We start from the raw sequence: 27,915 nt of genomic DNA on the forward strand, positions 1-27,915 counted from the left end.
GCTATATACAAGTCTAAATTGAAAACTACGTTCAAACCTATGATTTCGTTCGATAAAAACCGCAATTCTTATACGTGTGCATGTAAAACAAATTTCGTTGTAGAAGGGTCTAAATACAGCACAAACAACATTTTCCAAAAGACCAAAAAAGTGAAAAAGTATATTTAAACAAAACGCATTTGACTAACAGGTCGAACAACTGATGTTCTTTAACCCTGCTGACTGCCACTGGCGATTGCCAAAGAAAACCTTTTCGAGTGATCACAATGAGTAATAAAGTGTTAAATATTACCTCCCCTGCAAGCACTGAAAAACTTTATCCTTTGAGTTTGTCCCGTTTTAGCAAGGACGCTAATATAACTATAACAACAGACTGTAGCAGTATAGGAGAATTGTGTAAAATGTATTTAATATGCTGCTATACGGATAAATATACGGAAGCGTATTAGCGCCACACATTTTTTTTTTTATTTTTCTTCCTATGTTTGCGTTATTACGCAAACCTTTGCTTTATAACGCAATAACGCAAACCTTTGCGTTATAACGCAAACCTTTGCGTTAACCTTTTGCGTTATAACGCAAACCTTTGAGTTATAACGCAAATATCTTGATTTCAATTATTCATTAAGTTTTGTATATATTATGTCCGTCTGTCATTCATTTCGGATGTGATTTACTAGTAGATAAAAAAAAGAAACATACATGCAAGGCCAAATCAGTATAGTAAATATGCATAGGAATTTATATGGAATGATTGAAGTGCAATTATACATAAATTAAGACTGATTTGTGCATCAGAAAAGTATATAATTTAACAAGAAAATAGATATAGTATAGTATATAGTCATATTTAAATTGAAAGATCAAAAATAATGTCATACAATTGTGAAACCTCCAAGTCAAATAGACAAAATGATCTTTCTGCTTTAAAATGAATTATTAATAAGGAAGCATTTTTTTTTAAATCTCAGAATATGATCAAGATTCTTTGATAGAAAGTCATTGAATTTTCATTTCAATATAATGAAGTATTTTTAAGATGCTTGGGTAGCAATTTAAATAGAGAGAACATAATTTTATTAATAAAACATCTTCATTCTATACATTTATTGCCAAAGGGTAGCTTGTTTGAATCTAACCTACTTTACACAGTTCTCAAACGAGAGCTTACTTTGGAAGTATATTTATATTCGGTTATAGCTATATTAGCAGGGTTGATTTTTTTCTTAGGTATAACCTCAATTTACTCAATTTTCTTTGTAATATATATACTAGTAGTAACTTGGATATCGTTTTTGGGGACCTTTATAGTTTGTTGTTCAGTGTGAGCCAATGCTCCGTGTTGAAGACCGTAATTTGGCCTATGGTGGTTTACTTTTACGAATAGTGACTTAGATGGAGAGTCTTCTTATTGGCACTCATACCACATCTTCTTATATTATTCTGCTCATTATTAGTCATTGATATGATGTAATTATTCAAGCAATTTACTTTGCAATTACTACAAAGGTGATAAATTTTATTATATACAGCCTCCTCCATTAATAACTACTGTTTCCTTTGAATCTTAAATAAGAAATAAGATAAAACAAATGTTTGCGTTATAGGTAGAAAAATAAAAAAATAAAAAATGTGTGGCGCTAATACGCTTCCGTATAAATGTCTAGAGTGTCAACCTCAATTTATTCATCGACTTGTTGAATAACTCTCTGGATATATGTATGCAGCTAGAGATCATAGAAGAAAAGGAAAAATACACAAAAAATGATTGATATGCAGTAACTTAAGAAAATTTAAACTGACCTTATCCGTAAACTTTGAATGCCCGTATATGTACATAAAAATCGACACAACCTATTCTTAAATTTGTGGAAAAATGTCCAAATTCTTTGATGGGATGTCCTACTTTGTGAAATTATTTATCTTCAATGTTTCTGAACTGCATAAACACTTCTTTTGAATAGTTATATTCACTTAAAGACAATACGTCTAAAAGTTGAGAAACTTTGTGAGAGACAAAGAAGCTGTGAAATGTCTATCATCTCTTCACGATTAATATGTTATTGTTCCTGCACACAAAGCTTCACATAATATTGTCTTTGTATTTAAATTGTACTACCACGAATGTCTTGCAAAAGAATACGGACTGAATGAGCACTCAGATAATTCCACATACAAAAACATATCCTTTGACAAGGATGAGATTTTGGCGAATCGTGTCCTTCATGGCTTCAATAAACATTACATTGAACAGCAAATCGCCGGCTCATATGCATATTCGACGTAGGGGTGTCCATTAGATTGACAAAGAATATGTCTGCGGTGGAAGTGGTTCTTTAGAAAAACTGTGATACTGTTTACTCGCGTAGTTTTATTAACTTAATGTGGGTTCTAAAAATCTCTATACATAATTTCAAATTTCGATCTTTCTCTGAAACTATTTCTTTCAAACTTTTGATTCATCAACCCTGTTTACCACTAAACCCAATATGAAATTAAAATTGTCTAAAAGAAATAATGAACGATGCTTTTTAACATAAAATTTCCTTGCTGATCTCTTCTTATTTTCATATGAATCGGAGTTCCTTCAGACACTTGTCAAAAACAAGAAGATCAAAGAAGACAGGTTATCTAATTTCACTTTCATATATATTGATGATGTTCATTCCATTAACAATCCAAACTGTTCTGATTGCGGTCAATTAATATATCCCCAAGAGCTAATAATTACAGAAACAACAGACACGCCTCATTTATAGACGTATAACTCGAAATTGACGTACACAGTGAATCAATGACAAACGAGACGATTTTAATTTTGAAGTTATCAATTTTCCCCACCTGAGAAGCAATATACCAACTTCACCTGCATATGAGAATACATTTCCCAACTGATTCGGTATTCAGGAGCTTACTTCTCCTACTCAATCTTTATAAAACGTCACCAATGTCTGATCAGAAAGTTGATGAACCAGGGGTATGTCTAAGAACGCCTCGTCCTTTTTTCTAGAAAGTTCAAGGTGCCAACCCCTTGTTGATAAATATTCCGTATCAACTTCACAAATAATACGCGATGGTCTTGAAGTATAGATTCTGAGTGCTGACGATATTTATCATCTTAATACGTGTTATAGTGTTCTTTTATTTGTTTTTATTAATATTACTTTTACTGTTTGGTCTGTTTTTGGTGATATCTATTTGACGCGGCTCTTTAATTATGCATCCCATCATTGTGTTATTTGCATCATCTTTTATATTTGCTTTGTTCGTGTGACTGTTTGTGTTTCTTTGATACATATTTCGTGGCTCTGTACTTAAACATCTCGCTATTGTTCTAATATATTTTTTGTATTCTGGTCTTCTATATTTATAATGCTTTGCCTATATGCCCTTTTGTGTTTCTTTTATACATAATGACGTGGCTCTTTCTTTCTTTTTTTTAGAGGAAATAGACAATTAACCTATAGACAAGCGGCAAGAATGAAATGAAAACTTCTAATTTACAATGTAAGGGATCTGTATAAAGAACTATAGACTCAAAGACAAAGTTATTTTATATATCTACCTGTGTGACGTTTACATTCTGACATCAAACGTGCGATTCTATGTTAAAAATATGTTGAAGTGGCCATTCGGTTCCAGTATTTAAAGTCTTTCAATCGTTTATGGGTGGATTTAACATCACATAAATAAAATTTATATATTATTGTTTATGATATTCTCGAATTCTTGTCTTTCATTTTACTAATGTGCTTTGTCTATATACCTTTTAGTGTTACTTCGAAAACTTGTTAGTTGCTTGTCTTTTATATTTGCTATTACATTTGTCTATATGCCTTTTTGTGTTTCTTTGTTGTCACGTGACTCTGTACTTAAACATCCCGTCATTGTGGTATTGTACTATGTTAAATTTGTGTATTCTTGTATTTAATTAGGGCCCCGCCTTTAGGCGGGTCGCCCTATAGTGATCAGTCTGTCCGTCCGTCCGTCCGAATCTAGAGAACCATTATGATTTCATACTTTATACTTTACATGCTTATTAACCACCACCAGAGGGCATGTCATGGCCCTATAGTCCGTCCGTCCGTCCGTCCGCCCTATACTGATCAGTCTGTCCGTCCGTCCGTCCGTCCGTCCGTAACACTTTAACTTTGTGTCCGCTCCATATCTAGAGAACCATTATGATTTCATACTTTATACTTTACATGTTTATTAACCACCACCAGAGGGCGTGTCATGATGTATGTACAACTTCCTAGGTCAAAGGTCAAGGTCAAAAAAACTTTGGTTTCAGTTGACAACCCCGTGTCCTGTGTCCGCTCCATATCTAGAGAACCATTATGATTTCATACTTTATACTTTACATGTTTATTAACCACCACCAGAGGGCGTGTCATGATGTATGTACAACTTCCTAGGTCAAAGGTCAAGGTCAAAAAAACTTTGGTTTCAGTTGACAACCCCGTGTCCTGTGGTGAAGATCGTGTCCGCTCTATATCTTGAGAACCATTATGATTTCATACTTTATACTTTACATGTTTATTAACCACCACCAGAGGGCGTGTCATGATGTATGTACAACTTCCTAGGTCAAAGGTCAAGGTAAAAAAAAACTTTGGTTTCAGTTGACAACCCCGTGTCCTGTGGTGAAGATCGCGTCCGCTCTATATCTTGAGAACCATTATGATTTCATACTTTATACTTTACATGTTTATTAACCACCACCAGAGGGCGTGTCATGATGTATGTACAACTTCCTAGGTCAAAGGTCAAGGTAAAAAAAATATTGGTTTCAGTTGACAACCCCGTGTCCTGTGGTGAAGATCGTGTCCGCTCTATATCTTGAGAACCATTATGATTTCATACTTTATACTTTACATGTTTATTAACCACCACCAGAGGGCGTGTCATGATGTATGCACAACTTCCTAGGTCAAAGTAAAAAAAACTTTGGTTTCAGTTGACAACCCCGTGTCCTGTGGTGAAGATCGTGTCCGCTCCATATCTAGATAACCGTTATGATTTTATACTTAATACTTAACATGTTTATTAACCAACACCAGAGGGTGTGTCATAATTTATGTAAAACTTCCTAGGTCAAAGGTCAAGGTCAAAAACTTTGGTTTCAGTTGACAACTCCATGTCCTATGGTAAAGATACAATTTTTTAATGCACATTATTCACAGCGGGGCCCACAGAGATGGCTCCCATCTCAATGATATCTAGTTTTTACTAATATGCTTGGTCTATATGCCATTTTGTGCTTCTTTGTTACATACTTGTATGTTTTTTAGTGATTAAGATTGAAACACAATGTTCACTGCTGCATTTTTTACATTTTAACCTATTATGTCTGTTTGTTTTGTTCACGCATCGTTGTCAATAAAATGATGCGACTGTCATACAAGTAAGAGGTTTAGCTAGCTATAAAACAGGCTCAATCCAACATTTTCTACATGAAAATTTACAGACATATGCCGCTATAAATGTCAGAGCAAGTTTTTGATACGCCACGAGTGCGTATTAAACGTTCACGGAGCGCTGAAACAATGCTTGCCGTATGTTACAAAAACGCCCCGCATAAGTCCAAGTAAAAGTCCTGGTAAAAGTCGAAAGATTTTGCGGGGTATACAACGTGCCCTCAACGTGTCTCAAATATATTTGTAGCGTTTTGAAACGTGATTGTAACGTATAAAGTACGTGCTTGAACGCTTGACAAAAGCTAGAGCTAGATACATTTTTTATGCTGCATAAACATTTCCTGGAGTTGCAGCGTTCATCAAGCGTATACCTCTGCATTTCTACGTACTTTAAACATATGAAACACTTGCGTCCATCTAATGTTTACGGGCATAGTCAATTTTCGCTGTACGTCTGGTGCACGTCTGTCTAAATGCCAATGTTTGACGCCGGCACAAGTCCGAAAAACAATTATTTTTGGCTGGATCCGTTTCCGGTCTTCCTTATCGCCGCTAAGCATATACCTGAAAAACATTTAAAAACAACAACAGAAAAATAATCCAAATAGGAGGATGTCGGGGTAGGTTGGTTGGATTGAGCAAGCTTCCCGTTCAAATGGTAGACACGGTCAAAGTTCAAAATGCAAAAGATAAAAGGGGACATCGAGGAGAATAAATACGGAATCATAATTTTTATTAACCTGTATTATCAATAAATCGATATACAAAGTCTTTTTCAAATAAGTTAAAAATGCTTTATGTAGATTCCAATCGTAATTTCTCACTAAAGCATTTGACATAAGTTCAAGTTGAATCTCTGGTGACATAAGTTTGAGTCTCTGGAATAAATTGGTTGTTATGGTGTTCGGTTTTTGCGTGTGGGTGTATTTTGTGTGTGTAAACTATGTGTTAGGAGATGTCTCAGCATGTGTAATTGTCTTTAGATAATGTAACTATTTTAAGGAAATTTATCTGCTTCATTTGAATTCTGACATAGTTATATACACTATTTTAAAACAATAAATTATTTTACAAGTAGCACGATCAATGCTGTTGTATGTTAGATTGTGCAGACACCAACTTAAAACAGTGTATTATTGACAGCAGAATTATTATAGGTAGTTAATGAAACGTGTGTTGATCAACTTAATAATTGACAGATTTTTTTTTATATAATATATGTATTACACTAGTAATTTTGGGGTCCGTTATAGCTTGTTATTCGGTGTGAGCCAAGGCTCCGTGTTGAAGGACGTACATTGACCAATAATGGTTTGCCTTTTTTAAAATTGTTATTTGGATGGAGAGTTGTCTCATTGGCACTCACATCACATCTTCCTATATCTACATATTACGGTTATTATTACCATAATGAATATATCAAAGTTTGATGCTTTAACACTATCTGCACTCTCAAAGAAAATTGCCTCTCCAAACCAGCATCTTGTACGTTTTTATTTTTATCTAAACATTTTTATTTACAGTGGATTGGGAAACAAATTATTTAATACAACTTACCACTTTGCAGGTACGAGTGCTGCCTTGTAGCATAAGCCTGCTCTTTTTTTTAAATCTACAAGGGTGTCTTTTACTTGCAAGAGATATTGATTTCTCTTAACACGGGTCAGCCATTTATCGTCCCCTTCCGACGGACTATCATCTTTTCTCAAGACCATACTCGCAAATGGTGTCAAGGGAGAGCCGAAAATTCAGTCCCTGAAATTTTCTCAATGGAACGGGGATCGAACCAGGAACCTTTATGTGATAGTCCTATGTGTTAAACACTTCACCACGGCTCGACCTTCAAAAAAGTAATTGTCAATATAACAAACAGTTGTTAATCTATAGGATAGTGCCAGATAACGATGCTTACCCACAGTAATTTGAGTAAAGTATATTTGTTTGAATTTTATTGAAACCTGCTTAGAAAATACACGAAGAACTTATTGACTTTTCTAGCTCTTAAATAACGTGTTTACACAAGTAAAACATAAAATAGTCTTTAACATTTTTTGCCCCTTATAGAAATAAAACACTATACATATCGTGTGCTTGCATCAACTTACCCAAATAAAGATTTTTATTAAACATGTTAAAGCCTGAACATTGTGACACGGTTTTGTAATTTGTATCCGTGCTGTTTTTTAATATTATCACGAGCTCATGTTTAGGTGCGACTAAATATCCATATCCAAATTTCGTCAGGTAAATACACTGACTATAATATTTTGTGTTCTTCTCTTTTTCTTCTTATTGTCTGTGATCTTGTAAACTGTTATATTTACAATAGAATAGACAATGTTTGCATTTTTTGATATGTTATTTTTTTGCTTTGGTGGCCATAACCATGATAACGGTTGACAAAAAGGGCTATCGGACACATTTTGTTTTACTTAATACCCAATCAAATACTTAGGATACATTTGTTCCAATTTGCTCTACTGGCTCCAGTAGTTTCTGCGGAACGGCTAATGGTTAACCGACAACGGACGCCAGATGGTGTAAAAAGGATCACTACGACTTAAAATATTTATCTAACTTTAAATTTATGTATTTTGCACTATTGAATGTGAACGATTGTTACAAAAACTAAATGAAGGAAACAATATTCGTCGTGTCAATATTCTTGTTTTGAAAGCGATATAACAAACCTTTGAAATAAATAGTATTACTTGTAATATAGATTTTAGGTAAAATAAAACGATTTTTTTTCTTTAAATATCAAAGGTCGTGTTGTTACTGTCGAGTGAGTGAAAAAATAGAGGACATGATGTTTCAGTTAGTTTTTTTCAAGAAAAGAAACCATCCTCAATTTTTTAATGAAAATTCCTGATGAAAATAAATCATCAAATGCTTCCAAAGAACCAAATATTATAAAGTGTTGTTCTCAAGAAACTGATAAAACATACACACACAGTCATATGTTGTAAATAGGTTATGCATACTTTACAAACATCCCGATAAGAAAATCAGTAGATAAAAGTTTTTCAACGGGTAAAGTGGTACATCATTAATACTCAAAAGGATGCTAAAATTATTGATTTTTTCATCGCTTTTATATTTTTGCAATTCAGAAGAATTTTTATTAGGAAAGTTTCCAGAAGGTTTCGGATGGGGGGCTTGCAGTTCTGCCTATCAAACAGAGGGTGCATGGAACCAAGACGGTATTTATTATTTCTTGTATTACAATATAATAATCATTGAAATGAGCAATGGTAAAAAATCGCATTTAAAATCTTCCGAATAACTAATTGAAATTTTGTTTTTGTCATCGGCTTCCAATCACTATGACAATGTGAAAGGTGGTTTACCTCTCAGTAATCTGTCAGTATGTGTCCTGTCTTATTTGAGACTTTTCAGAATCGTATATGTCTACATTACCATACAAAATGTCTGCAAGTTCTCTCGAAAACATTTATTTGAGAGGTTCGAATTTCTCGTCATCCTTTGATGAATGTGTGACTTTTTCAAGATGATGCTTCGAAACTATCATTCGTCATTTTTAATCCTTTTATAATTTTTTTTTATATTGTCAGACTTTTAACTGACGGATGTTTTTCAGGAAGGCCTATTAAATAAGAATGAAAATTAAGCATACCCATATAATTCAGAAAGGGGTTTTGGTATAGGTTCACTAGGCAGCAATAATACCACTATAACTCAAAAAAAAAATTTTTTTTTGCAAGCATGCAGGTTTTTTTAAACTATATTATGTCTTGATAAATATAATCTTGTGTCATACACAATTTGTTGTCTTCAAAAAAAAGAATCTTGCAATATTTCATTCGAAGTCGATTTTTTTTTCAACCAAGCAAAACATAATTATATGTAGTATTTTACGTATAAACGTCTAGTAATTAATTGTCTTATTTCTATTTTCCAAAGATTTGGACTTCGAAATAAAAAAAAAAATTGAGCCGATGTTAAGATTGAACAAATAAACCAGTTCCCTGAACAGCTTCTCGTACTAGTGCATTGTCGTACAGAGATTTAAAAAGTGTTTGTCTAGGAATAATACAACGTGTAGACAAAATCTCAAAAGGTTGTAAATAAGGATGGATCTTTGTATAGTCGTATTTACTTAGTTATTTATTGTCATGAATGTAAGTGCGTATTATTATGATATTTTCTTTACTATGATATACCGGAATTTGTTCGTCGTTATCTTTGAATTGTAATATCTCTGTAAATATTGGTTATGTCATTGATAACGAACTGAAGCACAGTGATACACGAGAAAAAAGTCTGGTCTGAAACCTGGGAGAATACTTTAATTATTATTCTAAACCTTACAAATAAATCGTCGATTAAATACAATAAAAAAAAATTAAAACATAAGAATATGTACAAGGTGGTGTTTTCCTGTGCAAAATAAATATACATTTATTGTCGTTTTTTTACTGACATGGTATATATAACCTAAAAAAAAGTTACCAGGATTATAATTTAATACGCCAGACGCGGTTTTCTCAGTTAAAAACAAGTACAGCAGTTTTTGACAATATAATTTTTTTAAGTTTTTTCGCATTCTGTAAACGATTACAATCTTTGAATGGTATTAAATTTTTTCATCTTTACTTCAGTCAAGTGTGTTACTATAGAGTTAGATAGCATTTATAATTCCACAACAGGAAACTGTATATGTTTTGTAGAGTATAATGATCTGCAAATCAAAAAAGGACAAAAAGAAAACACCTAATCATTCAGACTAATCAAAAGTAAAAACACAAAAATACTGAACTCCGAGGAAAATTCAAAAAGGAAAGTCCAAAATCAAAAGGCAAAATCAAAAGTCCAAACACATCAAACGAATGGATAACAACTGTCATATTCCTGACTTGGTACAGGCATTTTCTAATGTAGAAAATTGTGGATTGAACCTGGTGTTATAGCTAGCTAAACCTCTCACTTGTATGACAGTCGCATCAAATTCCATTACATTGTCAACGATGCATGAACAAAACAAACATACTCAAAGAGTAAAAATGTCAAAAATAGGGGTACAGTAGTCAATATTGTGTTATCATCTTAATATCACTATAAAAACAACAAATGTAACGAAGAAGCACAAAAAGGCATACATCAAATTTAACATACTCATTTTGCTTTTCTTGTACGACTTAATTTATCTATGTAAAGTCTATTATGAGGACTATTCATCATTGACGCCGTTAAAAGAAACGTGTCTTTTGGTCGCAGTATAACGTTATTAGTAATAAACTAATTTTATTTCTAAAGATAGAGATTAAGAAATGAGGTTTATTTTTTATTTTTACAAGCATGTCGGAAAAATTAAATGGTTTATTTTTTAAAACTCTTGACTCTTGTCTCTAAACAATCCAGACAGTAAACAAATAATATCTCTATTCAAATCAGGGAGTAAACATGTTATCATTTAATTAAGTGAATTTTCACAGTCAGGATACTTCACTGTTTTAGGCAAGGGATTGAGTATTTGGGATAGATTTACACATACACCAGGAAAGATTCCCGGCAATGCCACGGGAGATTCAGCAGCTGACAGTTATCACAAATACCCGGATGACGTGAAATGTTTACAACAACTTGGGGTAAGATAAATATCAATTTCATATTCTAATGCTAAATAAGAGAATATGGACCTTTCGAATATCTCTCTAAACGATAAGATATGCGACTACCCACATTTTGTGCAATCTTTGGACAATATTTACGCGTTGTTACACATATAGGAAGATGTGGTGTGAGTGCCAATGAGACAACTCTCCATCCAAATAACAATTTATAAAAGTAAACCATTATACGTCAATGTACGGCCTTCATCACGGAGCCTTGGCTCACACCGAAAGGGCCCCAAAATTACTAGTGTTAAACCATTGAAACGGGAAAACCAATACCTACATTGCGGGGAACAGCAAAGAATAAACAATAAGGAGTGGAGAGGGATTAATATAAGTTACAAAACTTGTTTTTCAATCCACTATAAATACATATGTTTTAACTAAACATTCAGGATATAAACAAAGATAGAAAACATTCCGTTTTCAGTTAACAGTATAGTGTCTTACATGTTTTCTTTGACACATTAGGGAAAGTTACATTTTGTAAAAAGATACGAAAGTGGAATCCCTTTATCGAGTTGTAAGTGATATTGTGAATGGTTGACCAAAGCGAGATTTGAAACCTGACAAAAAGATGTAACATAAAAACTGATGGTTGTTTGTGAATTTTCTTACTGTAATGGTAATACGACATTATTTTGCTTGTGAGTATTGCAATTGTCTTTTAGGCTAAACACTTCAAACTACAACTGTCATGGAGTAGACTACAACCAACAGGCACGGGCAATTTAAACGCTAAAGCTGTAGAACATTATAATGATGTTATTAATGCCTACAGGGATGCTGGTGTCCATCTTATGGTAGAGCTATATCACTGGGACCTACCTCAGGCTCTTCAGGACATCGGAGGATGGCTTAATCCGGATATCATACAGACATTCAAAAACTATTGTGATCAATGTTTTGAGACATTTGGAACTAAGGTTATTATCATTTAAAATTTTTAAAAAAAGAAAAGTAATATCTTTCATTTAAGTTCCATTAGAGCAATATGACACAAGTATATATAGTAAATTACATAATTTAACTTATATATAACTACTTACGTGTACCATATGTCTTAAATTGATGTGTCTTTTGTGAAAGTAATTTCATCTAAACTTTAAATCTAACTTAAATACATTGTATATCAATACTTTTCATAGATTGTATCTTGAATACGAAAAGAGGCATGGCCTATTTCTCCTGAATTTGTATTACTTAATGGGTCAACATCTGCTTTCTTTGAACCTATAGATATTCAATAAACCATATATATATGTTTAATTAAAATATGTTTCAACAATTTCAAGGAAAGAAACAAATCTTAACTTCGCTAGTATTTAACATGTTTAATGCTACGCAATCCATTGACAGTTAATTTGAGAGAAAAAACACTGCAAAATGTTTTTTGCATACACTTTACAAAATTTACTTCCGCAAAACTATTTTGCTTAAGACACTTAATTTCAAGTACTTGCCATAACCCTATTTTTTTCAAAAACAAAAAAATAAACTTGCTTTTACATGATAGCATGTATGGAAATACACCAACGTTTTCTTAAACCATCAAGTACTCATATGAAACTATGATTTTGAATGAAAAACCGAAGAACGTAAAACGTTAACCCTTCTATTTATAAATCATTTATATAGGTTACACAATGGATAACATTCCATGACCCCTACACGTTTGTTTATGGAGGATACGGACGGACAGACATGGCTCCTGGTATTGGTGGACCGGCAGAATCTGTATATAAAGCAGCTGTCAATGTTTTACAGTCTCATGCTGCTGTATTCCGACTTTATAAAACCGTCTATGAAAAAACACAAAAAGGTATACAGTTTTTATCATTTTCTTACCAAAAAAGGAATGAATTGATTTATAATAGAAATGTTACATGGCAAATCATTCTTTAAATTGTCTTGCTGCAGCTGTGCATTCATATCTTTAAACTTCATAATATTGCTTTATTTTTTAAAATTTTTTCTATATTGCAAACATGATACGGTTGACAATGATTATAACTCAGTAGAACTACTCCAGGTAGTGTTGGAATAACCTTACAATCAAACTGGTATGAGACCGGAGATAATACATCTAGAGATAGAGGGCTGCACTTTGATATCGGCATGTGGGCACATCCTTTGTTTTACGGAAAATGGCCTGAAGAGATGCAGTCATTCACAACAAAGTTCAATTTAACAAGTCCCTACGCTGTGCAAGGTAATACAAGTGCAAATTTATTTTCTTTAAATAGATAGCATATTACACCACCTGTGAAATCACAAATCAATGTTCTTTCGGGCAGATGTTTTACCTATTAAGTTTTTGTCAACGAGAAGCAATGTAAGCGTTTTTATTAAGTTAGAAAAATATATTCGGTGTGAGTAAAAGATAAAAAAAAACCAAAACGCAAGCCTAAATTTGTTCAGCATATCATCTACCGTACAAGACGTTTTAAAATTCAAGTATATTTCTGTTTGCAGTCTTTGCAGTCTTTTGAGTTTGTGATAGTAAAGCTGTATTATTGCAAGATAAAAAATACTGCGTTCCGCTATCACTTTTCGTAAAATACTTATAATATATATTGTTTGAGCTGCTTATTCGTGTAAACCAATTGAAATATATAATGTAAAAGGGTGTGGTTTAACTGTGTTACTAGTAACTTAGGGTTTATAAAATTTACAGTTTGTGTAATGGATTTAAATTTTTTAACAAATATTACCAACAATGTTTGACAGCAGATTAGATAACACAAATCACGGACTCCTGCCAGAAAATATACCTTCAAACGAAATGTTACTTGCTTAGAATAGCTTCTGGACAGATATGTCTATATGAATGCAGAAACAATATTTTCTGTCTATTTCCTTTGCCAAATAAAATTACACTTTTGCTTTATATATGTTTTTTGAGGAATATTTTTCATGTAATAATCTTATTCTTTTGGCAGGCACTCTTGATTTTTTGGATCTCTTATATGTCGGAACAATGTATGCCAAACCGGTTGCAAGAATAGAACATCCGTTCTCCTCGTTCGATAACGACAAAGGTTTACAAATCTATGACTATAGGTGAACATCATTGTAGCTTGTTTATTCATTGAACTTAATAAATAAAAAAGGGGGATAAGCACACTGTCATGGTTCAAGGAATTTGACTACGGACACCATTCTTAATTCTAAATGCAATCTCTATAATCGTTAAACTTGCTGTAAAAATATTCTAGTAAAGCTGTGTTTTTGTCGTATTTTCTGTGTTTGAATATTTTTGTAATATATCTCTGTCATTCAGCTTCCTTCGAATATCTAAACAGTTATTAAGTGATATTGTACGACCACTCGACTCTTCAACAAAATTTCAACTTTGCAACATCTATTTAGTTCTGGATTTGTTTTTCATCAAAGTTATATATTGGCTTTAATACATGTTAAACTCTTTTGTTTGTACTTCGTATATATAGATCTGATCCTGAAACAGCTTCAGGAATAAGAAAAATCTTAAATTGGGCGAATCGTCATTACCCTGGTAAAGAGATGTATATTGCTGGGTATCTAGGTCGACCGACAACAGGACGTAACTCGCTTGAGGACTCGGAAAATGTCATGTGGTATCAAACGCACATAAATCAAGTGCTCAAAGGTAATTCCATTCGTTTGATGTGTTTGACCTTTTGGATAAGGGAATTTCCAATTCGTATTTTCCCTCGAGTTTGGTGTTTTTTATTGTATTTTTTTTTAAATAGAAACATGTCTGAGCTAATTTCTAAAATTATAAAAAAAATAGTTCATCCATAGCATTCCGTGTACATGTACTAAAAGATCTTTCACTTTTTCAACAGCTATTCAAACAGACAAGGTAACGAATCTGAAACGTTTTTATGGGCGATCCCTTGTTGATAGCTTTGAATGGACAGATGGTTATGAGTTTAGTTATGGGTTCTGTATGGTAAATTTCACAGATCACAACTTACCGAGGATTCCTAAATTATCGTCATATTTCTACAAACAACTCATTATTGATAATGGGTTTGTCCCAGGTTATCCCGGAATTGGTGGATTATCAACAGCACCCCCTGAACAGACAAATGGCATTTTGTATGAGCGGTTTCCCGATGATTTTATGTTGATTACTGGTACGTCTGCGTACCAAGTAGAAGGTGGATGGAATAAAGATGGTAAGTCTGGTATAGTCATATTGTATTTTTAACTGCCTATAACGGGGAAACTTGTACCGTCACGTACTTAAAAGTTGTTGTGATAAAAGAATTCAAAGATTTGTTGTTGCATGAAATTGATTAATTAATACCTTGACTAAATTCTGATGTATAGGAATCTGAAATTTGACACATTAAAAATAAAATTATTATGTAACAACATGTTAAATGAACCTCTTGAAAATTTCTTAAATACAATTTTCCGAAATCAAATTAGCTTGTTTTAGCATTCCAACTGAATTTAAAGACTTAAAAACTATTTATTGCATGTGAAAATATTTTTCAAAGTTGATCTTTTATGATGTACAGTTGAAAAATGCGCATCGGGTGTATTATTGAAATTGCTATCGCTAATGTTATTGCACTAATATTTTATTACAAAGGTAAAGGTGAAAGTGTTTTGGATCACATGCTACATACAAATGGTCTACAGGGGAACAAATCTGGAGATGTTTCGTGCGACAGTTACAATAACTATGATAAAGATATCCAGTTACTGAAAGATCTCGGTGTAAGTTACGGTTAAATTGAATAACTTTGAAATGTGATAACATACCAATCTGATTTTTTTTCCAATTTTATTACGTTCTTATAAAGATTTTGCAACTCAAATTACTTTTTCAGACTTTTACTTAACATTTCAAAAAACTTCATCAGCACCCACTTATGCTGCTGTTTCTGTTTATATTGTGTTTATACTTTCAAAGCTTTATAAAGTTGTTTACCCGACGGCGGTATTCCAAAAATACAAATAGAACATACACAAATGGATACTGCATAATACAATTTGTACACCGAAAAAGCGGTATCTGTGGAAAAATGTCAGAGTTTTGATATTGTTTTCTTCTGATGTTTCAGTCTCGTTGGAATCTCGTTCTGGAATTATTTCCAAAACATGTAGTTTTTGAGTAATAAATTTTTCAAATTTTATTACCAATCAAGACAGTCTTTTTGGCCAAAATTTTGAGAAAATGGGTGAGGGGTACAAAAAAATGATTTTACCAGAAATGAGTACATCCAATAACACTATTTTTCTTTTCAAATTTATGACATATGTATTTTTTCAATCATTTTTAGCAAAGAGGTTGGAATAATATGCATTTTGTTCTTTAAACAGAGAAAAATCACAAATTGACAAAATTAACAGCATGGTAAACTAACACAAAAAAAACCATCCAAATATGATAAGACTTTCTTATATTTACTCCTACCTATAGTTAAATTCATTCAGATTGGTCCACTTCATCTTTGTTGAAAGTATGAAAAAAAAAAAGAATTGTGGAACTGTAATTTTTACACAATAGTTGCAAATAAATAATGGGTAAAAAATTATGAAAATTAGGAAATCAAAATTGGGTACTTTCAAAGGACTGTAGCCAAAACCAATATTTTTTTCTTCACTAATTATTTTATTACAGTCATATAAATCCAAAAAATCAGGTTGAGAAAAAAAGTTGTATTCTAGAAATTTACATCCTTAAAGTTCACAATCTTATATATCTGGCTTTCAAAAACTTTTGGGACATTTCGTTTGCTACTTTTTTCAAAACTGTCCGAAGATTTTTGAAGTTTTGTCGATCATAAATATATTTTGCCATCCGGACAGAAGTTTGTTTTTTTCAGTCAGTCTTCTGAAAAAGAAAACAACGCCCATCTTTCTTTGTTTTACGACTATTTTATAAATATTGTACTGAAACTATTTAGTGGTGAATAAATCTCTTCCATTGTGAATTTTTTACCTATCATTAAAAATCCATGATTTTGATATAGTATGGATGAGTTATTGAAATAGACGTCATTTATAAAATATTGGTATTTAGAATTTCAACACCGATCTTCCTTATATGAATGAACATTCACTTTGCTAAAACGAACTTTTCTAATTCATTAAACCACTAAATGATTTATGATTGATTGAAAATAGTATTATACTACTGTCGCATCTTTAAACTTCAAGCACTTATCTTAAATTTATAATTTGAATTAACAGGACAATTCTTGTCATCATTTCATTGAAGGTACCGGCTTATCATTTCTCTATTTCTTGGACAAGAATACTACCTGATGGAACAAACACGAGTCTTAATCAAGCAGGAATCGATTATTACAATAATGTTATTAACACTCTACGAAAGGCCAATATCGAACCTATCGTTACGTTATATCATTTTGACTTGCCTTACCAACTCGAGAGATTGGGTGGCTGGATGAATGAAGAAACTGGAAATCATTTTAAGAACTATGCTGATATCTGCATGAAATACTTTGGAGACAGGGTAAGTATAACCAAAATCATATTATTTATAATTTTTGAATTTTATCAAATAATTTGAAAGGTTGAGGAGTACACTGAGGTCTAAAAAATTGAAAACAACACGTTTAATAATTTCTTGCGTCTGAAGCGCTTGTCTGGATTTACCTCCATCAGGAACTCTCAAAGCCAAACATTAGAAATCCGAAGATGTATAAGTACCGAAACCGTTGAAGAGCTATATGTCAAAAATACCTAAAATAAATAGCCAAATTCATCTAAAGCCAACTTCTAAGGGATAACTCTGATGATTAGTTGTTATCATTGTCAATAAACTACACATCCATCGTTTTATATACTTAACATCTGGTAAACATTAATACTAATAAATATAACATTAAAGCGATCCAAGTGCTCCAAGTAAAATACTTCAAAAAATGTTACAAGCCGTGGTGATCTGTAGCAATTACGAAATAAATAGTAAAGACAAGTAAAAGAGGAAACTATATGTTAACTACTTCTTGGTTTTGTTATTTCTTTTCAGTGAGGGCACACGCACATTTACATATAAAAGTGTATTGAAAGTCTTCATTATATGTATGGACTTCTAGTCTACTTATATATAATGATACGCTATGTTTTAGGTTTATATTAAATGTCAAACATTTTGTTATAAAACTGTGTAATTTAATAACCTTGTTTGCATTTAGGTTACTAAATGGATAACAATAAATGATCCATTGAAAGTGGCAACAAATAATTCTGCACCTGGTAAACCTGTGAGCTATATAGCTGGTAAAAATCTTATGCTTGCTCATGCTGCGGTATACCATCTATACAACAAAACATATAAAGCAAAACAAAAAGGTACGAATAATTTTTGATATGTGTTGTTCTTCTTTTTTGATTGACATTCCCTATAATGAGTAAATCAACATCCAACATGCTTTTGAACATTCGTGTTCTGTCCATTATACTTTTATTTGACATTACACTTACATTTCTACTTAGAGGCATCCTAATCACAAATACAAAAAAGTAATATTATGATATTATTACGTAAGTATTTCTGTATTGGCCTTGTTATTGGTCCGAGGCTTGCTTTATTGGCCTGAGGCGAAGCCGAAGGTCAATACAGCTGGCCGAGGACCAATAACTAGGCTAATACAGAAATACACGTAATAGTATCTTTATTAATTAACTACAGTGTTACGATATTTTTTTAATTTCATTACAAAAGAAATAAATATTTTTACCTTGAAGTGGAACTATCCAAAACTCATTTTGTTTCTTTTTATTAGATGCAATACATAATGATCTGGTGCTGTTTCTAGGTGTCTTCAGCATTTTCTCATCTGATGAATTTGTTTTACCCTTTTCAGTCACTATAAAGTGTTACAACTTAAATTTAGATGCAACACATAAATAGTAATTGGAAAGGTACTGCCATTGCATGTGTTATGCTGAAACTAATTTAAAACCGATGTGTACAATCGTGAAATTATGAGGTCGTCAAGAAATGAACTTTGTGATAATCTACTCGTTCCCCAAACCTAAAATAGTTCCATGTCTGCTTTCAAAATACCTTTGAAATGAATGTGACCGTCTTTCGCCTGAAATGTATGCCATACTGACATTTTCAGCATGTTTAAGATAACTAAATGACAACTGCGTCTTCAAAACAACTGTTTACTTTCAGTTTGTGCATGTTGTGTTTATCCTGACTTTCGATGTAAAATCTAGAGACATTCCGAAATCCTGCACTTGTGTCAACTCGGCCAATACAGAAAAAAATCCATATTGGCCGAGTTATTCTGTATTGGCCGAGTTTACACATTATATTGCATAGGCAGTTTTCATCATATTAAGTCCAATAACAGTGTAGTTACTAGTAATTAATAAACACACATATTTAAATTGCTTCATTTTATAGCAAACACTAGGCATTTGAATACAGGATGACAGGGATACGTTTGGTTTTACTTTCGAGATTTGAGTTTAAAATTATCCCGTTAACGATGTTAAAACACGGAAACTGTTCAATTAAAAACTGAGAATTTATCCGGGTAAAATAAAAAAATGTTCCTTTCTTTTTATTTTTTGATATTTACAAAATTGTTTTAGTAACCAGGACGACTATATATTATCCAAAGAGGTTTTGCTGATTTTCACTCTTGTATTTTCCGTTTAGGATCAACGGAGTTGGAAACTTGGTTTGTTGATAACTCCGAAAGGTATTAACAGAGAACTTAATAATCATGGAAATCAAATTCTAATATAATTGAAATTATATTATGATACAAATGATACACAAACAGAAATATGCCATATTGTCACTATAACCAATGAACGTTTATTCCAGGAATGGTCAGTATTGCATTAAATACAGAGTGGTTTGAACCTAAAAATCCAAAAAATCCACAGGACATTCAGGCTGCAGAGCGAGCCCTACAATTTCATCTAGGGTGGTTTGCAAATCCTATCATTAAACATGGTGACTATCCAGAAGTAATGAAAAGCGGAAATAAAAATTCTGAAAAATTGCCTAGATTAACAAAGCAGGAATCAAATATTCTTAAAGGTTTGATATTGATTTAGTACTATCTTCTGTATTGACAGAAGTATGTTGTTTAACTATTAAAACGGACAGTAAGATTGATGTAAAGACACACCATATTGTTCTATTCTATATCAATGCATACTTTATACTCAGGTATACTTAATAGTTTTCGAGGTACCAGGCTTATAATTTAATACGCCAGACGCGCGTTTTGTTTACATAAAACTCAGCAGTGACGCTCAGATCAAGATAGGTAGACAGCCAAACAAGTACAAAAAGGTTGAAGAGCATTGAGGACCCAAAAAGTTGTGCCAAATACGGCTAAGGTAATCTATGCCTGGGATAAAAAAAAATACCTAGTATTTCGAAAAATTCATACTTTGCAAACGGAACATGGTTTTTTGTACAAACATATATGTATTCAAAAATGAAAAAAAGATCATAGGATCTCATTGCTATGATTCTGTTTTCTTATGAAATTACACATACATTTCTACTTAGTGCACCCTAATCACAAATTCAAAAAAAGCAATATAGGCACATAGATTTCATTAAGTAGTGACCCCCCCTCCCCCCCCCAAAAAAAAAATCACCTTGTCTTTGGATTTTTTAATTTGCCAACATTTGGTCTCAAAATATCATATGAAAGAAAAGCTACACACCTCGAAAGTCATGTTTACACTCTTATAGTTTTGCAGCTAATTATATACACTTGATCATTAGAAGTTTTGTATTTTAACAGGAACTGTAGATTTTTTGGCTGTCAACACATTCACTGTCAAAACTGTTACCCCTGACAATGAGTTTAATGTGAACTTTAGGTCGGATTTCGATAAAGACGTTGGAGTGAAAGTCGATGTAGATCCTAAATTAAAAGGGTAATTAATAAAGCCTTATAGTATAGTGTGTCTTCTACTTGTATCTAAGTGAATGGTTAATGAAAAGATTGAGACTTAAACATCATGTTTTACATTTAGTAACGGACTTTGTTTTAAGGATTGGAGAAGCCTTACCCTTTTCATAAATTTGTCAGTTATCTGTATATTTAAAAACCGCAAAAGAGTTGATATTTAGCTATTTTGAAATACGGTTATTTTCACAAGATTTGATACTTTTTTATCATAATGCAGAACGTGTAAGACAGATCTAAAAGTAGCACCTTGGGGTATTCGGAAGTTACTAAACTGGATAAACTATAACTATAACATACCAGTATTGGTTACCGAGAATGGTATATGTGATAATGGAAAAATAAAGGATCTGCAAAGAATTGATTTTCATAGACAATCTATCAACGAAGTTTTAAAAGGTAAAGTATTATTTAACAAGAACTGCTTTAAATTAAAGCAACAATTGAAACAAAAAAGCCTTTGATGTTGCGCTTGCTAAAATTTCATACTAATAAACTACATGTAAATATAATGTTGTAATGTTAATTTGCCAACTTGGTCAACTTACATGAAAGCAAATATTTGATTCTATGATGCTCCAGTTGAAAAACTAATCATTACAACAACAAAATGCATATGATATAATGCGGACATACCAATTACTTTTAATAGCCAGTCATCAAATGTCACTTTGAAAAAGCCAACTCTATGAACCAAAAATACCGAATGTTATGGCAGCCTATGGTAATGTCTTTACAGCAAATTATCGAACAAAATTTTACTGTTTAAAAGAGTATATAATAAACTCATCATAGATTCCAGGATTGAAATTTTATATTTTCGCCAGACTTGCGTTTCCTCTACAAAGACTCATCAGTGACACTCGAATCAATAAATGTTTATAAGACCAAATAAGGCAGACGTTGGAGAGCATTGAAGACCAAAAATTCTTAAATGTTTTGCCAAATACAGCTTAGGTAATATATTCCTGAGGAACTTTTTATGCCTCATTTATGGGCATTATGTTTTCTGGTCTGTGCGTCTGTTCGTCCGTTCGTCTGTTCGTTCGTTCGTCTGTTCGTCCGTCTGTCCCGCTTTAGGTTAACGTTTTTGGTCGAGGTAGTTTTTTATGCAGTTGAAGTCCAATTAACTTGAAACTTAGTATACTAGTACATGTTCCTTATGATATGATCTTTCTAATTTTAATACCAAATTAGAGATTAACACCCCTCCCAGGTTTCACGGTCCATTGAACAAAGAAAATGATAGTGCAGATGGGGCATCCGTGTACTAGGGACACATTCTTGTTTTAGCATTTTTTTAATCTGTATTTAATATTTCATTCTTCAGCAATTAAATATGATGGCTGTAAAGTGATTGGATATTCAGCATGGTCATTCCTAGATAGTTTTGATTGGGATAACGAATATAAATCCCCTTTTGGTCTGGTTCACGTAGACTTTAATTCGCAAAATAGGACGAGAACGCAAAAATCTTCTTTCAAATTTTATAAGCAACTCATTAAAGAACATGGATTTAGACCTGGCTTCCCGGGGAAAGGAGGCCGTGGGACTGCTCCAGCATATGAAAATCAGTTTTATTACGACGTGTTTCCAGAGAAATTTGTATGGAGTTCAGCTACATCCGCTTATCAGATTGAAGGAGGATGGAATGAAGGAGGTAGGTTTTAATGAAAACAAATACCTCTATAATATTATTCAGTCTTACTTTCACTCCTTTGAATTTGTATTATTGTGTGAATTATATACTGCACATAGAGTAACATATTCTATAGGCTTTGTTAAAATATTGCTTCATTTATTTCACAGTATTTTTAAGTTTGTATTCACAAAACAAAATCAAACATTGGTCTGTTTTCAAGGTACATTATTTATTTTAATTTTGACATTCAAGAATGACATAGTCTTTGTCATAATGATGATCAAAACGTTTTTGATTGTTTTTAACAAGAATTGAAATTTGTTTTTCTTAACTATAAGACTAAAGCAAGATTTCAATTGAACAATTTCAATCTACGTGTCTATAATAATGCATTAAAATTTAGAAATAAAATGCAAACGTAGTTAAATAATTACTAGTTATTAAATCTTAAACTAAGGTAGCAACAATACTCCAGTATTACATTGTAGGAAGAGGACCAAGTGTTTGGGATGACTTCGTTCATTTGGGTAACACAATTGCTGGCAATGTAACTGGTGATGTGGCTTGTAATAGTTATCACAAATATAGAGATGACATCAAAATCTTGAAAGAAATGGGGGTATGTTCAACTAGTTTGAACTTCCTTATAATGTTATTTTACTTTTAAAATCAATGCAGTGTAAAAATATTATGAGCAATTATTACAGAGATTGTGTATTACTACATTTCATTCATTACTGATTACTTTCAAGTTTCTGTTACTATAATATGTCAAGGATTGGAGCACTTATATGTTATCTTTATGTTAGGAGACATGTAAAAAATTAAAGACAGTCCAATATTTTTCCCACGAATATACCAATTTTTGTCGAACAGTTATAAAACATGTATAAATGCATTTTATCAAACTGCCAGATTATAAAAGGCAAATTCCCTTTATTAGGAATGTTTGTTGAATTTACAACAACAAAAATCTAACAGAAAACAACATTTTAGAAATGATTTTAACACAATATAATTATTCCGTATGTTGTAAAGAGCTAAAATATGTGCACACTCGAGATATTGTTATTTGTGAATTTCTTTATTTATCAAAGATTTTTCTTGGTTATCAAAGAATATCTAATCTCTGAAAACAATGTCTTTTTAAGGTGAGCGCATACCGTTTTTCAATATCCTGGTCAAGGATATTACCTACTGGGTTAAAATCCAGTATGAATCAAGAAGGTATTAATTACTACAACAGTTTGATTAACGGACTGATTGCAGAAGGAATCAAACCTATGGTAACACTATTTCACTGGGATCTACCTGCCAATCTAGAAAACACATATGGTGGATTTCTAAATAGCTCAATTCAGCAATATTTTACAGACTATGCTAAGATATGCTTTGAAAACTTTGGTGATAGGGTAAGATTCAATTAATACCATAAATGGATTTACTTCATATTTGAATGACTCGTTTGGCAGGATAAAATAAATAAACACAAATAAGTACTCTTAGATCTGTACTTTTTTTAATGTGTATAGAAGTGAATCTTACCCTACTACAACACCAGGTATGTGTTTTTGTTAATTTTCTTGATTTGAATTGATAGGTTTGATCTCTTCAACACGGATTTTTATCATTTTGAATTTATATTTTTCTGTTACACAACTGTCCCAGGTGACATGAGGGTTTACACTTTGAAACTGTTTATCGCCGCTTTTTTTTCTATATGTGCCTTTCAGAAGCATATTTGTATTTTAGTGATTGGTTCTCATCGGTGACCTATATATTTTTTTTTTTTTTTTTTTTTTTCAAATAAGCTGTACTTAAACTATAGTTTTTTCTTGTTTGAATTTTTTACATTTTGTCATGTTGGGAACTTTTATAACTAAAATAAAAAAATAGGGTCACCGCTCATTTAAGCTCACAATCTGCCTTTGAAAGAAGCATGCATTTTTGTTAAGGTTCTTGTTTTCTGTTGAACTAGTAGGAGAAATAGATGTAATATGGAAATAAAAAAAAACTTAATTACAGAAATCGCAAAATTTTTACCATTATTTATTTAAAGTACAGCTTATTTGAAAAAAATAAAAAAATATATAGGTCATCGATGAGAACCAATCACTAAAATAATATTTTTCTATTAAGTATTTGATAAAGTTCATTTATAGAAAAAAATAGCGAAATTCAATATTAAAAAAAAAAACCCTCGAGCCCCCTTAAATGGATATTGTATACATAGTCATATCATCTGAAATAATTAACTGAGTTGTTTCAGTTGAACAATTATTCAGGTAGTTGTGTTGCATGAACATAGACAACTATTAGACAAAAATGTTTTTAATGCTACTTAACTTTGTACTTAGTTTTTCTTACAGCCTTTTTTTTTTGCGCACCTTACTAGTCTTATGCAGACGGAACACATGTCTGGTATAACTCAGTATCAGCCTGTTATCTTTGATGAATTTTTCCTAGTAAAAATTAACTCTGTTCATTAGCGGTAGGGTTCGGTAAGTATTTGTAGAAAATGTCTACGTTTTTAATGAATATTCTGAACGAATAATGATCGGATGAATATTCTAAATTACGCTACCTAAAAAACCAAAATGACATGAATATTTTTATTATACAGAAGCATTATGTTTCGATAATTTTTGATACGAATTAATATTATTCCTCCCTCTTAAAGGTCAAATTATGGATTACATTTAACGAGCCCTGGATAACAGCCTGGACTAGTTACGGTGAAGGCGGATTCCCTCCTGCCAAACATGGGAAAGGCACAAACACCTACATTGCAGCTCACAACATCATATTGTCACATTCAAAAACTTATAGACTGTATAAAAAAGAGTTTAGTCATCAAAATGGTACAGTATTTCCTATTGCTTAAAAAAGATTATCATTATTTAAAAATGAAGAACAACAGTCAGAATCTATTCAATGACGAAAATAATCTTGTTTATTCCAATCGTTACATACTTGCTTAAATTAAACAGTTTGAAGAAAGGTGATCAATGAGGATCTTCCGTTTGTTGCCAATGTAAGCCAGGTTGAATAGCCAGTATTATTTTGATTAAAATGATACATTTAAACAATGAAAAAATCTGTGTAATCTATTATTCTGATTAATTCCTCGTAAAAAATAGTTATATGTGCCTCATGCAAGTTTACTCACCTTCGTTGGATTAATTTATATCGCGATACTTGTAATATCGATGGGGATATACTAAAGATCAACATATTGGTAATGTATTCATCATAACTTAGATATTTCAATTCTATTCAATTCTAAGAAAACTGGTACCCTTTTTATTGAATTAAATTATATATTTCTGTGTTAGGCGAGGTTGGTATTACATTAAATGTTGGTTGGGCTGAACCAAGAAACCCGTATAATCAAGATGATATAGAAGCTTCTGAACAAGCATTGATGTTTGATTTTGGATGGTTTGCAAGTCCTGTAGTGTACGGTGATTATCCCGACTTAATGAAATGGAGTGTGGGAAATAATAGTAAAATCCAAAGCATACCGTCATCAAGGCTTCCTGAATTTTCCGAAAGTGAAAAGCTTTTAATAAAAAGTAAGTATGCATTAATAACATTTAAACCATAGCAAATGTAGAAAATAGATGAAATTATTATGACGATGACGTGAAGTGATTACTTCTATGTTTCTGTAATAAAGGCACAAACGGTAAACGCTCTTATTTTGAATACTTCATTTATTTTAATCTTTTACAAATCCACACACTCTTTGAAAAAGGACATTTGTTATTTGTCTTTTTTGTCAGTTTTTTCATGTGAACTTCAACATTGGACAAAACTTCACACTTAAGTAGAATTTTATGACATCTCCAGCATCGGTTTGGGTAAAACTATTTGGTAGATACCGACTGCATCAACGAAACTTGAATGTAAAATTCTGCGATTTGTTACAAAGCTTCTCTTGTTTTCTCTTTCAGACAGTACTGATTTTCTTGGATTAAATGCCTATGGATCAAGCCTCATGTTCAAAGAAAACTTTGATATAAAAAATGATATAAGTTACTGGGTAGATAGAGGGGTTGGTTCAGCTACAGATCCAAGTTGGCTTGGGTGAGTTTCGATTTGTCAAAATGTAATTGATCGACATGTATAATGTCTCAATTTATGAAAAAAAAGCACTGAAAGGAGTTAAATATAAATTATAGAAATCTTTTAGTCTGGTTGAGATGAGATGTATTTCTACACAACTGAATAGCGGTTTAATTAAAAAAAGTTCCACACTAAGTGAACATTTCTGTTCTTTCTTTTACTTGGACGCCTTAGATCAGGTAGCAATCTACATTGTTTCCAATTATTACTAAAAAATAGTAATTGTTTCTGAATGACAAGTGCCGGTAGTTAATAAAATCGGTAACATATTTTATCAACGGCCTTTTTGTCGTTTTATTTTGTGGTTCCTTCTTGCTTTTTGTTGTTAGGTGTTATATGTCATTTCCCTTTCGTAAGTATTTTCTTTATTTTATTCGTAAATAAATTGAGCTTTGATATTCAGACACATATATTTATAGATCAGGATCAAGTTGGTTGTGGGTGACACCATTTGGATTACGTAAACTTCTTAACTGGATAACGGAAACCTATAACTACCCAATCTACGTTACAGAGAATGGCGTATCGGACAGAAATGGTTCACTGAATGATGTACATCGTGTAAACTATTATAGATCATACATAAATGAAATGCTTAAAGGTATTTATAAATGTATATACTATGATACAACAGTAGGATTTAGTTTTCAGTAAGACAAAAACCAATGTTAACAACACCGAAGCAAATTCAAGTAGGGTACAAGTTTGTTGCTATTTTAATCATGAAACACAAATGTTTAAAAAAAAAAAAAAAAAAGATAGCACTAGACTTGTTCAATCTACTAGTATTTCAATTAGTGTTGATTTTATACTATTTGATATTAGATTTATTTACTCAAATACTCAAATAAGTTTTGACTTTTGGGTATCATGATGCTAACGCCTTGCATCTGTGTTCAAAATTTATCTTCATTTAGAAAAAATGACACTTTTTCAGAGATCAAATTTTATTTGATTAAGAAATGCATAACATACTTAATCATGTTCCGCTTTTTGCAAACGTATGCCTAATGATATTGCAAAAATTAATGACACCAAACATGTGTGTCCTATTTATCAAATTATGTGCTCATTCATTCGATTCTTTTATTCTTAGAAGACACCGGTTCTGTGCGCGCGCAAGATATGTCAGATACGCTCGATACTAAGGAAGCCAACTATTC

The 27,915-nt window shown here is 32.1% G+C and overlaps 1 protein-coding gene and 1 long non-coding RNA gene across 3 annotated transcripts in view; one reads left to right on the forward strand and one right to left on the reverse strand.

Annotated features, from left to right (window-relative positions):
* Positions 1 to 5,146: 5,146 nt before the first annotated feature.
* On the reverse strand, positions 5,147 to 18,983 carry LOC143076186 (uncharacterized). The gene is made up of 3 exons (XR_012978554.1): positions 18,769 to 18,983; positions 6,978 to 7,260; positions 5,147 to 5,984 (listed from the first exon to the last, which is right to left on the reverse strand). It is a non-coding gene; the product is annotated as an uncharacterized LOC143076186 (long non-coding RNA).
* LOC143076179 (lactase/phlorizin hydrolase-like) overlaps positions 8,447 to 27,915 on the forward strand; it is a 59,586-nt gene continuing 40,117 nt past the window's right edge. For both annotated transcript variants that reach the window (XM_076251872.1, XM_076251873.1), the window contains exons 1-21: positions 8,447 to 8,623; positions 10,899 to 11,029; positions 11,728 to 11,982; positions 12,695 to 12,878; positions 13,089 to 13,268; positions 13,999 to 14,119; positions 14,509 to 14,687; positions 14,887 to 15,222; positions 15,645 to 15,772; positions 17,280 to 17,537; positions 18,223 to 18,379; positions 19,875 to 20,093; positions 20,815 to 20,950; positions 21,203 to 21,381; positions 22,313 to 22,642; positions 23,113 to 23,243; positions 23,776 to 24,036; positions 25,305 to 25,485; positions 25,960 to 26,199; positions 26,581 to 26,713; positions 27,172 to 27,353. In XM_076251872.1, coding sequence (XP_076107987.1) covers positions 8,485 to 8,623; positions 10,899 to 11,029; positions 11,728 to 11,982; positions 12,695 to 12,878; positions 13,089 to 13,268; positions 13,999 to 14,119; positions 14,509 to 14,687; positions 14,887 to 15,222; positions 15,645 to 15,772; positions 17,280 to 17,537; positions 18,223 to 18,379; positions 19,875 to 20,093; positions 20,815 to 20,950; positions 21,203 to 21,381; positions 22,313 to 22,642; positions 23,113 to 23,243; positions 23,776 to 24,036; positions 25,305 to 25,485; positions 25,960 to 26,199; positions 26,581 to 26,713; positions 27,172 to 27,353 — 4,060 coding nt within the window. In that variant the 5' untranslated portion in view covers positions 8,447 to 8,484. The remainder of the gene's footprint in view (positions 8,624 to 10,898; positions 11,030 to 11,727; positions 11,983 to 12,694; positions 12,879 to 13,088; positions 13,269 to 13,998; positions 14,120 to 14,508; positions 14,688 to 14,886; positions 15,223 to 15,644; positions 15,773 to 17,279; positions 17,538 to 18,222; positions 18,380 to 19,874; positions 20,094 to 20,814; positions 20,951 to 21,202; positions 21,382 to 22,312; positions 22,643 to 23,112; positions 23,244 to 23,775; positions 24,037 to 25,304; positions 25,486 to 25,959; positions 26,200 to 26,580; positions 26,714 to 27,171; positions 27,354 to 27,915) is intronic.

Source organism: Mytilus galloprovincialis, chromosome 5, assembly GCF_965363235.1.
Source record: "Mytilus galloprovincialis chromosome 5, xbMytGall1.hap1.1, whole genome shotgun sequence".
NCBI classification, from domain to species: Eukaryota; Metazoa; Mollusca; class Bivalvia; order Mytilida; family Mytilidae; genus Mytilus; species Mytilus galloprovincialis.